Source organism: Mercenaria mercenaria, chromosome 1 (genome assembly GCF_021730395.1).
Source record: "Mercenaria mercenaria strain notata chromosome 1, MADL_Memer_1, whole genome shotgun sequence".
Classification (NCBI taxonomy): domain Eukaryota; kingdom Metazoa; phylum Mollusca; class Bivalvia; order Venerida; family Veneridae; genus Mercenaria; species Mercenaria mercenaria.
In genome coordinates, this window is record NC_069361.1 from 70,453,687 (window position 1) to 70,470,173 (window position 16,487).

Genomic DNA, 16,487 nt, shown 5'->3' on the forward strand with positions numbered 1-16,487 from the left:
GTTAAGTTTTATGTTTAGGTCAGCTTTTATCCTAAACTATCAAAGCTATTCCTTTAAAACTTGCAACACTTGTTCACCCTCATAAGCTGACCCTGTACAGCAAGAAACATAACTCCATCCTGCTTTTTGCAAGATTTTATGCCTTTTGGACTTAGAAATATCAGATTTCTTGGTTAAGTTTTATGTTTAGGTCAACTTTTCTCTTAAACTATCAAAGCTATTGCTTTAAAACTTGCAACTCTTGTTCACCATCATAAGCTGACCCTGTACATCAAGAAACATAACTCTATCTGCTTTTTGCAATAAATATTGCCCTTTGGACTTAGAAAAATCATTTTCTTGGTTGAATATTATGTTTAAGTCAACTTTTCTCATAAACTATCAAAGCTATTGCTTTAAAACTTGCAACAGTTTTTCACCATCATAAGTGGACACTGTACATCAAGAAACATAACTCTATCCTGCTTTTTGCAAGAGTGATGGCCCTTTTTAGACTTAGAAAATCATGGGTAGGACAATATTTCTATTATACAAAAAAAATCAGATGAGCGTCAGCACCCGCAAGGTGGTGCTCTTGTTTTTTTTTTAATTTTATGTTTGCAATCTAGGATTATGTTTGTAGTTGTATAATTGACGACTGATAGTGTTCCATATTTCAGCATGAAGTGTAAAATTTGCAGTCTGCTTTAACAGTCATATAAAAGTACATTTACTTTTCTGATTAATTTTTGGAAAGTTAATGAGAACTTGATGTATAAATGGATATCTTTGCATTGATTTGTTGCAGTTAAATCTACAGAAGTTGAGTTCAGCTCCAAATTACAGTAATAAGCTTGCTGCAATAAAGGACAGAGTGAAGAAATGGGAAAAAAAGTGTTCAGAGTAAGTTAGTGAACTATTTATTTTGCTATTTATTGGTGAAGATTTGAAAAATATGCAAATTTTTATTTTTGTTGATAAAGTTCTTCTTTTATCAAGGAGTGCCATTGTATCCAGGATAATAAAGAGAGAGTGGGACCAGTGCCTGTGGAAGTAACCAAGTCTGCTTGAAATTTTATACCAGTTTTTTTCCTAGGAGACAAACAAATTACCTGCAGATTTTAGTAGTGACTTAAATTAAACAGCCTGCCGTTATATAACTGAAATACTTTTGAAAAACGGTGTCAAACCCAAAACAAATAAATTAAATGAATTATACATTTTAATACGAAGCACTAAATTATATATCTCACCAGACCATTAGTACTTTTAATGCTTTGATTTAGTTGGTTATGTTGTTAGGTAGTTGCTGCTTTTTACAGGGACTTCAGGTTGAAATGTACAAGCGTGTTTTCTGTTTTACAGAATAGAGGCATTTTACACAGAAACTGTGACCAGATTTCGTGAATCTGCAAATACTCTTGTAAATAGAATGGTTGTAGAGTTAGAGTCAGGAGGAAATGTGAGATTTGAGGAGGGGTCTCCTTCAGACTTGTGGTTTGTGCCTTTTATGGTTTTACCCTATACAGAAAACAGATTAATAAAACTTCATCTGCAGTGTGTTGTACTTCATGTTATTAAGCTAGGTGCATTAATTTGAATACACAAAACCACTGTTTTTCCAGTATTCATTTAAGTAAATCTCTCATTGGCTGGAACCAGCCGTAGTTAGGAGAAACATTTTCAAAGTATGTATCCTAACCTTTACAAAGTCTGTGTCTAAGATCTTGGATGCCATCACTGTGTCACTTTAGTCAGGTCAGATATGACTTGAAGCTCTATTTTGTAATGGTGCAATGCTTTGCATAACTACTAACCAGTTTTTTATTCAAATTCTGTACTAGTTTTAATAGTATTGATTATATTTGATATAAAGAAAATTGCATTATTTTAATGCCTGATATTTGTTAATTTAGGTTCACGTCTTGCCATGACCTGTTGTTGTCTCGGTTCTGTGCAGCTGACTTTAGGGAACATGGCATTGTGGGTATCAAGGTGCGGAGAATCATACGGTTACACAATCGTACACTGCGGCATAGGTTTGATGAAAGACTCATGTCAATAGTGGATGATGCAGACGGGGAATACTATATCTCAAACAGGTGAGATAAGCTTGAATACTGTACTCTTCAGTATAAGAGGTCATAAAAATGATCTTATAAAATCATTTCATGCTTAAAAAGTTTCTTGTTTAATGTTGGTAGTCGGTGAATGTCCCTGCCTGGAATGGATTAAACAACTTATTTCCAGCCAAGCCCATGGCAGGCATCATATTTACCTCCCCAGCATTAAGTCTAGGCTGGTACTGCTGGAAACAGTACCAGTTTAAGTAAATCACCTAGCACTGAACGCTAGTCAGGATATCCACCGCAACCGGGAATCGAACCTGAACCGCTGGCATTGTAGTCTAACCTGCTATCCACTGTGCCACTGACTTCCTGATGCTTAATGATTTGTAGTTTGTTTGTTTTGTTCGATTTCAATTCACACCAAGCATATTGCAAACCCACAGAAGTGATTAGAAAGTAGTTATTTGAACCACTCAGTCATGGAGGCCTTTAATATAATTTATGGTAGAAATTAGTTCAAATTACTGAAGCAAAATTAGGGCGAAAGCCAAAGATATGTCATTGTTTGAGACATAGATAAAAGAGGCAACTCTGTAAATAGTAAAATAAATATACTTTATAGTAAAAGTAAAAAATAAAGAATTTCAGAAAGTCACTGCAGTTATTTAGAACTGATGGAGAAAGACAAATACACTGAACAAAAAAAGGAAAATAATTGAAGATCATTCAAACTTTTTAAAGAAGTTCAAGTACATCTAAGGTATTTTTACCAGAAAAAGATAATATGAATTTTTTTTTCAACTTTCAGAAATTTGGGTTACAAGAAATTATTAGAGTACTTGTTTTGGATGTGGGATCCATCATTACCTGGTGGATGCAATGAACCAGAAAGGATTCTGGAGGAGGGCTTCATGGATGCTGAAAACTACATGGTATAACAATAAATCAATGGTTCAAAGGGGCAGATTTTTATCAATTAACCCTTCTTCACTTTTTAGTAGTTGCAGTTTTTCATGACTGAACTTCAGGGTGAACCTAGGTATCATTTGCGAGGTATAAATTAAACTTGCTTATACTGTAGAGTTAATCAGTGTTGAATATTTACGCAAGGATTAATTTTCGTGAGATGTAGAGACTCGCAAATACAATGTATAGCGAAAATTAAACCCTCGCGAAAAGTTCTGGTTTTACATCAAATCCACCATTTTAAAAACGTCCACAAACCACCTCCTATAAGGAATGCTCCGGTAATACATTAAAGGCCACAAGACTGAAATTCAAAAAAAGAGTTTATTATAACAATATAAGATATACTAATTGGATTTCAAATGTCTGCCCTGTTAAAGCTTGTTACATGGAATTTAGCTAGGGTACTGTTAATTAGTTTGGAAATAGATGAATATAATCTGCTAAGTTTGGTCGCAAATTTTGATGGCTCTCTTTAAATCAAATTAAAAGGAGTAGAGAAGGTGCATTCTTATGTCATGAATTTTGTATTTGCAGAAGCTGGGCAGAGATGGTGCAGTACCATTAAGCAACAGTTTGAGTTTGGCAGACAGACATCGAATATCCTATCTCATGCATAAAAACAGAGGCAAAGACATTCAAGAGTTTTGTCCCTTTAAATATGGTAAACAGCACTTTCTCATAAATGTGTGACTTAAATGAGCCGTGCCATGAGAAAACCAACATAGTGCGTTTGCGACCAGCATGGATCCAGACCAGCCTGTGCATCCGCGCAGTCTGATCAGGATCCATGCTGTTCGCTAACGGTTTCTCTGATTTCAATAGGCTTTGAAAGCGAACAGCATGGATCCTGACCAGACTGCACGGATGCGCAGGCTGGTCTGGATCCATGCTAGTCGCAAACGCACTATGTTGATTTTCTTATGACGCGGCTCAAATGATTCAAATTAAAAGCAACCGTTTTAAAATTGATGGGAGTTTGAGACACTAGCATTTCTGTTTTCAGAAATTGGGTCATGTTTTATAATTTGGTCAAATTCAGTGTGGGTTACTAAGCAAGACTTTCTACTAGCCATTTAAGTTGAAGAGTATCTAGAATACTGTGTTGGTGTGCCGTAAAACCCAAATAAATAAATAAATTATGTAGATTATATATGCCCTTCATAGCAGCTTATACTGTTAGAGATATACTTCTAAATATTCACAAGTGTTTTGAATTTGTCTTTTGTAGATGATTATGCAGTTAAGGAGAATGCTTCTGAAATTTCTGAGTGTTTTGAATTTGCAGATTAAAAATAAAACCATGGCAAATTTAACCCAAACTCTACAGTATTCAATTATTTAATGTTTTTTTTTTTTTTCCACAGGTCAGCTAGTCATTTCAAAAGTTTACCTTGGTAAAAATGCCAAAGCTTTAGATGAAAAACAGTAAGTAAGTTTAGACTTTACCTGTTTCTTCATTTAACCAAAAATGATAAACAACAGAATGCTTGTTAAGAAAAGCATAGAAATAACATTTATCATGAGATTTAGTGAGACTTCACTCTGTTTTCATAATGTAGAGTTTTAGATTACATGTAGTTCTTGGATTTTAGTAAAAATCTTTACTGTAAATATAATTTTGTGATATACTTTTTCAAATGAAGTCAGTAACTAAGCTGACTAAGGAGAGCACAGATGTACAGATATAGGGTCAGGAGTTGGAACCCCTGGGGAGGCTTTGTTCTAGATAATTTTATAAAAGACTTTATGTCTGAAATTATTCTTCCTCCACCTCTGATTCATGTGGAGAAGTTGGAAGTTACTTGCAGAGAACAGGTTTGTACTGGCACAGAATCCAGGAACACTGGTTAGGTTACCTTTCTGCAGTTACATAACTGTGGTAAAATACTGTTGAAAAATGGCGCTTAACCCAAAACTAATAAACATTTTCTAATTTGAAATCTAAGTCTGATAAAATTGAAATTTACAGTGTTTATTAGAAACTAAAAATATTTTAGATTCAAGCTGAAGGTTTGTATGTAATTCTTCTAAATTTCAGGATACAGCAGAGTTCATATTCCAAGTTAGATGCTGTATACAGACCTAGAAAAATGTGTATCAGTCATGACAAAAGTATGTTCAATTCTATTGTTCCATGTTTTTTTTAACCTTTAGCCAGTTGGCAGCAAGTGATTTTTTCTTTGCGACCAGCGCAGACCAAGATCGGCATGCAGGCTGATCGTGGTCTGCTCCGTTTGCTATTCAGTCAGTAAATTTTCAGTGAACACCCCTTCGAATAATCAATGATACTGTCCAAATTGAATGATGGGCCAGTCCATTTTAGAAGTTTAGCAGGGTAAAGGTTAAAGTAGACCCAATGTTACTTTCATTGCATTGTTCTTGGAAAATAATGAAGATTTTTCAGAAGTCTGTTGAAAGGAATAAGTCTACGTAAGTCCATAATTGCTCATTGTTTTTAGCTTATCTGAGTACAGAGTGTTTCGGGGGAGCTATTTTGATCACTCACTATCTGTTGACAGGTTCCATTGTTTGTCAATTCTATTTGTCTCTTAGCCCACCCACTTAGCTCACTAGGGAGATTGTTGGTCTATGGATTGGGTGTCAAAGTTCGATCCCCAGGCGGGGCGTATGTTCTCCGTGACGATTTGATAAAAGACATTGTGTCTGAAATCATTTGTCCTCCACCTCTGATAATTCATGTGGGGAAGTTGGCAGTTACATGTGGAGAACAGGTTTGTACTGGTACAGAATCCAGGAACACTGGTTAGGTTAACTGCCTGCTGTTACATGACAAATACTGTTGAAAAATGGCGTTAAACCCAAAACAAACAAACAAACAAATCTATTTGTCTTTTAACCTTTACCCTGCTAATTTTCTAAAATGGACTGATCCAGGCAGTACCCACTTATTATTCAAAGGGATGATCACTGAAAATTTACTGACTGAATAGCGAACGGTGCAGACCATGATAGCCTGCACGGATGTGCAGGCTGATCTTGGTCTGCACTGGTCGCAAAGGTAGAATCAATTGCCACCAGCAGGCTAAAGGTTAAACATTTTCTTCAAATGACATCTCTGAAATCGTTAGCTAAAAGTTGATGTACTGTGGCCTAATTGTTTCTTGAATAGTTGTTTAAGCAGTTACTAGAAACTTTTAACCCTATCTTAATATAGTTTTAAACAAATGTTCCTTTTGCTTGTGTAGAGTACTATTTAAAGTGATACAAAGGAAACTTTTGTTATAACTTGATAATTTTGACTAATTTAAGAGTAACCTGGCTTATCAAAGTTGCCTGTACACAATATTTTGATGCTGCTACAGTTGAACCTTCCATTAATGTCCACATGTATTAAGCAGCCAGTCAACTAGATTCCAATACTGACTTTGTTCAACTTGCCATAAGAAACTACCTGCCTTAAGCAGCCAGATTATGTTGCCCTCATGATGTGTGCTTAATACAGGTCTGACTGTATATTTCTCTTCTTTTTCAGATATATTGAACGTAGACAATACCTCGTGTGAGTGTAGCTCTCGGCAGTGTGAGTGGTACATATTTAATAACGATTTGGTGCTACCTGAATATATTGTAGAGTTTGAATATATAACCAAGGTAAATACAATATATACATACTTTAAATACATATTGCCTGATTTTAATTTCTTATTTTCTTAATAATTTTTTAGTTAAATATTGAAATGTATTTGTCAGTGCAAGAATCTAGAGAAAAGGATCACATGAATTTAAACAAAGTATTTAAAATTTTACAACTCGGTACATCGTTTAGTCATTCCAAATAGGCCTGATACTAATGAGTTGTATTATAAAGCTATGACACTATACATACACAGTTTAGAATATTTTGCATGTCTGAATGCTGATAGAGAGCTTTTTTTCAGTGTTAAACAAAGTCTTCATCTACTCAGTGGATAAATGTTCAGAAAATTCAGAAATTTTAATGTTAAAGTATCAGTACCGTAGATTAAGTAATATTAAATTTTGTAAAGATTTTATTTTTACAGATATATGCAAACAGCAGCATGAAAATAAAAAACAGCTCTGAATTTATAGAGTTGTTAGTAGAACAAGTAATGAAACAAGAATTCTTAACAATAGGAATATGTCTGTTGACATAACAGTTCACCAAATCAAAACGTTGCAATGCAAAGATTTCTGTATCTGTGTAACTTAGATTAATCCTTTATAAAAAATGCAACAAAATGAGTTGTTTTGTTCAGATTATGACCTTAAGTTAGGTATTTCATGTGATTAACTGGGATAATTTTTTCAGATGAGGCCAAAGTCACCTTTTGCTGATTTCAATCAAGTGCTATTAGATAACAAGGACAGTACCTTCCCCAACCCTCCACACCAGGAGGAGGATAAAATGGTGGATAGTGACGTCCTTAGTATGGAACCTCAGTGCAAACCGAGACCCAGGTATGTTTTTATCATTTGTATGAAATATAAACCATTTTCAGGTCATGGACGTTTGATAACATTCTCTCACAACTCCATTCAAACGATTTTCCTCAAAAATGAGGAGGCAGCAATTTCAGTGGTCCAAATGTTAAAGACAATGTCCTAGTAAATATTTAGTATATTTTAAGGTGTCGTCCATTTTTTCCTTGTTTTCCACATTGTAAAATTGTGAAATATAGTTCTATGTGAAAATGTTGGTGCTATGCTTGTCACATATGTTTCGTTGATTTATATTTGCTTGTTGGCACCAGCACTTTTTCCCTGTGTGAGACATGCAGAAACAGCACTTAGGCTTTGTTCTTTATGCTCCTGCAGAGGTTTTTTTATAGTAGTATTGAATGTTTAAATAGTGTAAGTTACTTGTTGATGACTGAGATTTCCATCTTATTGTTTTCAAGTAAAATTGGTAGGTTGGAGCCCATGTGAAAATAGATTTACTATATCTAGGTTATTAGGGTAGCCATCAGTGAAATTTAGATAAACATGTAACACACACATTACAGATAGCATCCAAAGTCTTGTCTTATTTTGAAGGTGAGCAATGTGACAACCTAGAAATTGAAGAAAACTTTCCTTTTCATAATTTATCTTTTTCATTTCAGGTTGATAGCACTGACAGATGAATTGCTGTTGAAGATTACTGGTCAAGAGGAACTGGAACATATCACGGTGCTAAATCTCCATGGTAACGGTCTGACAAAACTGAAGCCTTTACAACCTCTCCGGATGCTGAAAAGGCTTGTGGTCAGTTTTAATGAGCTCACAAAACTAGATGAACTCGCTCATATGGTAAGCTTTACATTTTGTGCTGTTTATAAGCCCTTGGTGGGCATTTATTTTAGGTGGCTCACATGGCGAAGTTTTTAAGGTAGATGACATAGTGATGTTTTGAGGTGCTAACATGGCCAAGTATTAAATGTGGCTGACTTGTTACCTAAGTCACTTGCCTTTTAATGCCACTGGGGTTACTGTAAAATGAAATATTTTTGCAAGGCTGTCTTTGTTATTTATTTATAGTAAGTTTTGTCATAAAGAATATCTGCGATGTTTGGCCACCTTATGAAATATAAAGTAGCTTTTACAACAGTAACAACACTTTTGTGAGTATTTATTTTCGCTAATACAGACTGGAAATAAATATAGTGAAACCAAGTCCCTTGCAAATTCTTGGATTTTACAGTAATTTTCTGCTCAAATGAGGTTCAAGGTTCTACTTGTGTGGAAGTGCTTGAAATTGATTGAAATTTAAGTAACAATACAACTTGGCTGTTGAAATAAAGTTTTTAAAAAATAGCAAGAAGGTCTAACTCATAGCGAACAAACTGTGCCATGTTGTAACTTATCATTACTTCAGTTGTTCTGATAAACCTTTTTTTTGTAGAATAATTGATATAACATAAAGATTTTATTATTTTCAGGGAATTGAACAACTGGATGCCAGTTTTAACAAGATTACAACATTGGAGGGAATGAAGGTTTGTAATACAGTCCAACTTGCGTTAGTGGTCATCTGTGTTAAGCAGCCACTTGCCTTAACCCTTACCCTGCTAAATTTCTAAAATGGACTGGCCCATCATTCAATTTTGGCAATACCACTTATTATTTAAAGGGGTGTTCACTTAAAATTTACTGACTGAATAGCGAACAGTGCAGACCACGATCAGCCTGCATGGATGTGCAGGCTGATCGTGGTCTGCACTGGTGGCTGCACGGATGTGCAGGCTGATCGTGGTCTGCACTGGTGGCAGAGGCACAGCCAGTTGCCGCCAGCAGGCTAAAGGTTAAACAGCCAGTTATTTGTTTACACAAATTGACATTTTGTTCTAATATCTGCATGATTTAAGGAGCCATCTGCCTTGAGCAGTCACATTTTGTCATTCCTTTGGTTGCCAGCTTGGCACAAGTTTGACAGTATTAAGTATCCAGTCTCTTACTGCAACTAACATGGTTTGACAGTATTTAGATTGCTATGTTTAATGACTCTAGTCTCTTCTAGATTTGATTCAAACGTACTTCAATTAAATAATGTTTACATTAGATTTTTCCCTTCTACAGAGTTTACACAAATTGCGTATGCTAGATTTGAGTTGGAACAAGTTGACCAACACAAAGGATGAGTTGTCCACATTGAGAAAACACATGCCAAATATAAACACATTGGATGTCAGACATAACACTTGGCAGAAGGTAAAGCCAAGAAATTTTTGTACCATCTTCCCTGTATGCTTATTTAAAGAACTTGTAAGGAAATCTGTAAAATAGATTTTTGGGCGAGTAAGATGTCTGTGTGAGACTGAAAAATAGATTGTTTTATTGACTCCACATTGTAGGACCTCTGTTTCCAAGTGGTATAGATCTCTGAATGAAGAATTTCCAACTCATTATTCTTGGTTCAGGCTTTGGCAAGTGTGAACTTTTTTTACAGGAAACCACGCAGCTTGTACAATATCTATTCAGTTTCTCACCATAATCTGAAATTATACTCAGAACATACATTTTATCCTCATCACTTTTTGAAAGTTAAAAAGTTATGTGATTGCTTGCTTAGTTATTTACAGAACAAAAATAGACTACAGTGTTCTTCCTTACATACTGAGAAAGCATGAATTTTAACCCAACCTATTGTAAAATAGTTGCTGTACCTTAGAACATGAAATTACTGTTGTGGTAAACTTTCATCTCAAAAATTAATAATGTTGCTCACAAAAGAAGAACTTTTGCATGAACAATGTGATAATATTTTACCTTGCAGCCTGACAACTTGCGATTGAGAATTATTGGAAGGCTAAAATCATTAACAGTGTTAAATGGGCACTCTGTGACTGAGACAGAGTCATCTTCAGCGCTGAGGGTGGCGGCTGGGTCGCGGATATCTCAGGTGTCGCTGTTGACACATGCTAGGACAGACCATCACAGACCAAGGTCTTTGAGCCTCAAGTTAATGGCACAAGTACTGTCAGCTACTAGTCGGAATAAACCAGAGAAAATAGGGGACCATGATACACACTGGTATGCCAAGGTAATGTTAACATGATTTTTATACTGAATTTTGTGTCCTCTTGCTTAGCTTGAAAGGGAGGGTGCAGATCTATGGATCATGAGGTTGTGAGTTTTATCCAAGATTTACTTGTGTGAGGGATTACTTTTTTGTCTGTCTGGCGGGGTGGGGGGGGGGGAGACAAGAATTGCCTGTGAGCAGAACACCTTGCCTTTTCCATAGAGAAAAGAAAAGCTACAGGCACACATTTTGACATCATAATTATAATGTCATGAACTATATTTATGATTTTTTTTCTGTATCTTTGAAAATATTTGAATGGTAGGCAAGAAAAATGTTCTTATATGTCTGCCTGTGTAAGACAGGGTTTTTTTCATGTTGCAGAAGCATTTGGTTTCTCATTCCCTGCTGTCACGCAGGTTGGGATAACCCTGTTCTACACACACAGGCTGTGAGATCCATATGTTCCCAGACCTACAATAGTTTCCGAATTAAGGTAATTCTGCACGTTCGGATCAAAGTTTTTTCTACAATGTAGAATTTGATTAAACTTTGATTTTTCTAAACTTCAGAATATACCTAGAAAATTCAGCAAATAAAAAGGATAGGGTCGTGTGCTTGATTTTTTGCTAGACTGATTTGAAAAATTTGGACCTCACGCAATTTTTCATAATGGGAGTCTATGGGAAAATAGCAATTTTCATAACATTTTCACGAATAGAAAAGTTTCTACAATGTAGATTTTAATGAAAGTTCTCACAGTCGTAGATAAATATATGGCCTATAATACAGTGAAATAAAATGTATAGGTCCTTGTGCTTATTTCTGAGATATTTGGCCATGATTAAAGGGAACCGCCTATTTGAAGCTAATTTAGAGACATTATTTTGAATTATTTAACGTGTCAGATGTTTTAATATCATATTTTAACTTTAGAAAGATAGAGACTGTTACAATTTAATACATTTATTCACAGGTTGCTTTTAATTCATAAAAACTGATTTTCATTTCCGTACGGCGAATCCAGGCTTTATTCTACGTTTTCCGGATAAATGACGTTACGCCATCACTTCCGGTATATCAAACGTGCAGAACTACCATAAGTTACGTTATCAAAAAGATGGTTTAAAGTACTGGTATTTGGTTTGCATTTACATGCTTTTTAAAAATAATTCTTTAGAAAGGTACAGTTTAGAAAAGCCTTTGCAGAATAAGAGCATGCAGTATTTGAAACATCTTAAGTTTACTGTATATGTTTAAGAAAGGAGAAAAAAGCTTGGTTGCAATACTAAGATGTGTGGTTATTTTCTGGTAGAATCTTGGAGAAGAAGTGGTGGATTGTGGGAAAATGCAGAGCAGTTATACGTATGTCTGTATAATCAGGTGACCAAACCAAATGATAGTGCCTTGCCAGTTGTATATTGACAGTTCTAATCTATATATAGAAATTACTAAAAATAGCAAAATGACAGCTTTTGCACTGAAGTAAACATTGAACTTAGTTAATTTCAGTATTATGCTTGATTTTACAGATTACCTCACTAAACCTTGATGATCAGCATATCACTAAACTGTCCAATATGGAAAAGCTGGAGCATCTGAAATTTGCCTCATTCAACAATAATGATATTACAAAAATTGAAGTAAGCATTCTAAATATATCTTCACTGGTGTACCGATATTGTTCCAATTTTTCATATTTTTTTTGCAGTTTATTTTAAGTCTGATGAACTTCTAGATGCAGCACTGATAAATTTGTTTCTGTTTATTATTGCATATTACAAAATCAATATAACATAACTGCAAGGTGGGCATTGTTCATGTCACTTATATTTGAGCCTCGACATGAGAAAACCAACATAGTGGCTTTGCGACCAGCATGGATCCTGACCAGCCTGCGCATCTGCGCAGTCTGGTCAGGATCCATGCTGTTCGCTTTCAAAGCCTGTTGCAATTAGAGAAACCATTAGCGAACAGCATGGATCCTGACCAGACTGTGCTGATGCGCAGGCTGGTCTGGATCCATGCTGGTCGCAAAGCCACTGTGTTGGTTTTCTCATGGCGTGACTTATTTATAGATTTGATGGACAGCAGCTCTATCCTCATTTTGAAGAATTCATGCTTAAAGTAGCTTTTTATAGTAATGGAGATAATAATGCTTAACTTTCAGGAGAGTTTTAAAATAACTGAAGGAAAACAAATTGCATTACTAGCAATATGTCAATTCACCAGCCCAGTTGTTCGAAACTTTAACGGGCGATTAAGCTAACGGTTGATAAACCTTAAGGGTTATATTTCGAAATTTTAGAAGACTAAGAAAAACAAATGTATTAATTAGAAGTTATGAAAATTGAAAATCTTTACAATAAAATCAAAACATCATACTAGTGTTTCCCACCAAGAATAGTATTTTGAATTTAAATTTAACCTGCAGTTAGTTTATCAGCCGGTTAAAGTCTGACAACTAGGCTACCATGTTTGCTAGTTCATCTTGATCTACTGTACATACAAATTTCTAACTGTTTAAGGTACTTTTCAATTTATTTCAGTTTTGTACTTTTTTTTATTTTACCAGGGATTTGAAAATTGTCATAAACTGGAAGAGTTGTCAATAGAGAACAACTGTATCAGCAAGTTAGAGGGTTTGTCCAAGTTGACACACTTACGGAGACTAAGTCTTGGCCAGAACTTTATAACGTCAGTTGATAATTGCGGGCTAGAACATTTAGTGCATCTGCACTATCTTGCATTAGACAATAACAAACTGACGTCCATCACTGGACTGCAGAATTTACTGCCACTTGTTGAACTGTATATAGGCAATAATCAAATCACCAATATCAGAGATGTGTTCCATTTAAAGGTAAAAAAAGTACTTGATTGCTAACAGTAAAAATTATGATAGATAATTAGTAAAGTTAAAGTAAGAAATAGTTATCGTTTTAACAGGATGTAACTGACATAACATTAACAGGTATTATAATGTTTATTCTTTGAAAACTTTGGAAATGATATACTAAAAAAATAAAGTAAATTGACTTAGTTGAAATTTAGAAAATTGACAAATAGTCTGCTGAATAAGTTGAGTATTTTAAAAGTGAAAAGAAATTTTCTCTGACAGGCATATATTGTGACAGTTTAGCATTCTTGTTATATTTTCAGGGTTTAGGAAACCTGGTTATCCTGGACATGTTTGGTAATCCGGTAGCCAGTGACAGTGATAATTACAGGCTGTTTGTTATATACCATCTTAACAGGCTCAAAGCTCTTGATGGATCTGCTATAGTAAGTTTATTTGTATTCAGATATTTATTTTTGTTCTTAATGAAAGGAGTTCCTAAAGGTCCAATAATTCCCAGGTGTTTATATTTAGTTATGTCTTCCACCACACAGTGGTGTGGGAGACATATTGATTTACTCCTGTCTGTGTGTCTGTCACAAATCTAACATTTCTCATCCGATCTTCACCAAACTTGAATAAAATGTGTTTGCCATTAAGTCCTCATCCAAGTTCGATTGCTAGCCAAATCAGCCCAGGCACTTCGGAATTATGGCCCTTGAATTACTGATCCAAACCACTCATCAAAACCACTTTGAATCACTAAACCAAAACTTACTGAACCACTCATCCGAACCAGTTTGAATCACTAAACCAAAACTTACTAAACCAACTTTTTACAATTCAGATGATTAGGCAGTTGTGGGAGACATGTGCTTTTCTCAAAAGCAGCTCTAGTTTATTTTGAATAACAACTGTTGTTGTTAGGGAGATATCCTTCATTTGAAATACAACTACTTTTACTACAGATTTCTAGTTTGAAGGTGAAATTCGAGATGATGCACAGAGCCTTTCTTGTAAGTGGGGTCTTTTGGGTAATAATCGCCTTCTGTGAAAGCTATAGTTTTTACTTACAACAAATCCGTATGAAAGTTTGTTTAGATATAGAAATTTGATCAGAAAAATGTAATTTTGTTTTTTGAATTATGAGTAAATATACCAATGATTTCATACAGGAAGCAGCAGAAGGTAACAGTGCCAAGGACATGTTTGGCGGTCGGTTGACACCAGATTTTGTGGCAGAGAAACTTGGTCACTCAAACTTCCTGGAAGTTAGAGAGATGGATCTACCTAGCAGTGGTATCAGAATTGTTGACCTCAGTCCAGGAGATGTCTTTCTTAACCTTAGAAGGTATAAAATGGTTGGAAGTTGTTTTTTTTCCAGTTAGTTCAAGATAGAGAAGAGTGTGACAGAAAATAAGAATTCTTCTACTGCGTAGAGTGGCAAGATTCAAGGTTTTGTCTCTTTTTTGTAACTGAGAAATGCCTTCCATTTATTAGTAATTGTAGATAAAAAATAAGATCAAGAGTACATGTGTATACCATGTGTTTTATGAAGTACACTCAAACCTTTATTAAACAGCCAGTCAAGGGAAGCAACTTAGTCTGGCTTTTTAAAGTATGAGCTGCTAAAGACAAATTTAAATTATAACAAAAATTCAGTTTGAAGTCAGCTGACTGGCTGGTTAAGGCAAGTAGCTGCTTATTACAGGTAGCTTGTAAGGTACATTCAACTGTAGTAATATTTAAAACACACATCTGTTTTGTAAGTTATGTAGAAAAACTCTCTAATGTGTTCGCTACACATTGAAAAACTTGATGTTAAATAGTAAAAATTTAGCTGCTCTTCACGGTTTACTTTGGGAATATTGACTTATTTTGTTTTGATATTTATAGGTGTTTTTCCTTTTTGAAATAGTTGGTTATGTTAAGTATATCAGGAGACATGCCATTTATACAGTATTTATTAACATTTTGAAAGCTCGTTTTCTTGTATTTCAGTATAAACCTGGAGCATAACAACCTCACATCGTTCAGTGGGCTCATCAACCTTCCTAATCTCAGGGTAAGATTTATAAGAGTTACACATGTTGAGATTTGTGAATGACAAAATATGACTGTTTGGATGATTATAGTTATATCACTGAAGTATGTAATTGTATCCGTAGAGATATCACTCTATCGATATAATAAAGATAACCAGGAATTGAATATGGTGTCCTCTTCCACATATGAAAAAGTGTAATAGTTTTTATAATGAAAATGCTAAAAGTCCCCAATAGTTGTAGGGCATAAGAAAAATGTTAAGAAGAAAAATTGCAAGTACTTTTATGTTGCAACAATTCATACAAAAGAGAGGATTTATCTCTCTGCAATATCCTACATAATTTTGTTAATCTGATACTGTTGTCTGTATTATGCAATATCATTACTTTAAAACATTTATTTTACATTGCTTGTAGAGAATGTTCTTAAAACTTAAGATAACTGTTCCAAAGTGTGATTCCTGCAGTTTTGACCAGTACTTTAGCATTTGTAATGGATTGTGGAGGCTAGCAGGATTTGAACCTGTGACTCCTGGATTTGGAGTAAGACTATCTACCCCTACAACTTCTGTGCCTCTAAATCTGTTATTTATGTAGGTTAAGTGAATTCAGACGTAACTGTTGCAAACATTATGTTACTAAACTCCTTTTTTCCACATTTTTGATTGTTTCCTAGCTGATTAAATCTTTGGTTATAACAGGTATTATGTCTCAACCACAATCGTATTGAATGTGTGATGCCGAAACAGAAACAGCCCAACAAGCAGAAGATGACAACCAGCAACAGTACAAACACGCTGCGGAATGGTGTAGATCTCTTCAATAATGATATGAACTTAGCACCAGTGCTAGAAAACTTAGAAGTGCTACATTTAGGGTAAGTATGCTGCATTTAGGATACTTACGCTACAGCTTTTTCTGGAAAGTTTTGAATTTAAGTACATTGTATGTTTAGTGTAATTACATTTTTTAGGGATTAATATAACAAAATATTGAGCAAACAACATGTGTTGCTTCATACTAAGCACTTCTCCTATGTACTTATGAAACTCGATATGTTAACGTAGTGAAAGTATTTTTTTTACAGATTTTCAGTGCATTTAGAA

The 16,487-nt window shown here is 34.8% G+C and overlaps 1 protein-coding gene across 32 annotated transcripts in view; it reads left to right on the forward strand.

Moving 5' to 3' along the window:
• LOC123534700 (leucine-rich repeat-containing protein 9-like) overlaps nt 1–16,487 on the forward strand; it is a 71,041-nt gene that overhangs the window by 23,362 nt on the left and 31,192 nt on the right. For all 32 annotated transcript variants that reach the window (XR_008372259.1, XR_008372263.1, XR_008372254.1 and 29 more), the window contains 19 exons: nt 788–882; nt 1,345–1,476; nt 1,896–2,081; nt 2,857–2,980; nt 3,552–3,678; nt 4,382–4,442; nt 5,056–5,129; nt 6,511–6,629; nt 7,309–7,457; nt 8,102–8,288; nt 8,918–8,974; nt 9,555–9,686; nt 10,252–10,518; nt 12,030–12,140; nt 13,073–13,360; nt 13,660–13,782; nt 14,512–14,687; nt 15,338–15,401; nt 16,083–16,258. Coding sequence is in view for 23 of the 32 variants with exons in the window: in XM_053550327.1 (XP_053406302.1) it covers nt 788–882; nt 1,345–1,476; nt 1,896–2,081; nt 2,857–2,980; nt 3,552–3,678; nt 4,382–4,442; nt 5,056–5,129; nt 6,511–6,629; nt 7,309–7,457; nt 8,102–8,288; nt 8,918–8,974; nt 9,555–9,686; nt 10,252–10,518; nt 12,030–12,140; nt 13,073–13,360; nt 13,660–13,782; nt 14,512–14,687; nt 15,338–15,401; nt 16,083–16,258 (2,648 nt within the window). In the remaining 9 variants the exon portion in view is untranslated. The remainder of the gene's footprint in view (nt 1–787; nt 883–1,344; nt 1,477–1,895; nt 2,082–2,856; nt 2,981–3,551; nt 3,679–4,381; nt 4,443–5,055; nt 5,130–6,510; nt 6,630–7,308; nt 7,458–8,101; nt 8,289–8,917; nt 8,975–9,554; nt 9,687–10,251; nt 10,519–12,029; nt 12,141–13,072; nt 13,361–13,659; nt 13,783–14,511; nt 14,688–15,337; nt 15,402–16,082; nt 16,259–16,487) is intronic.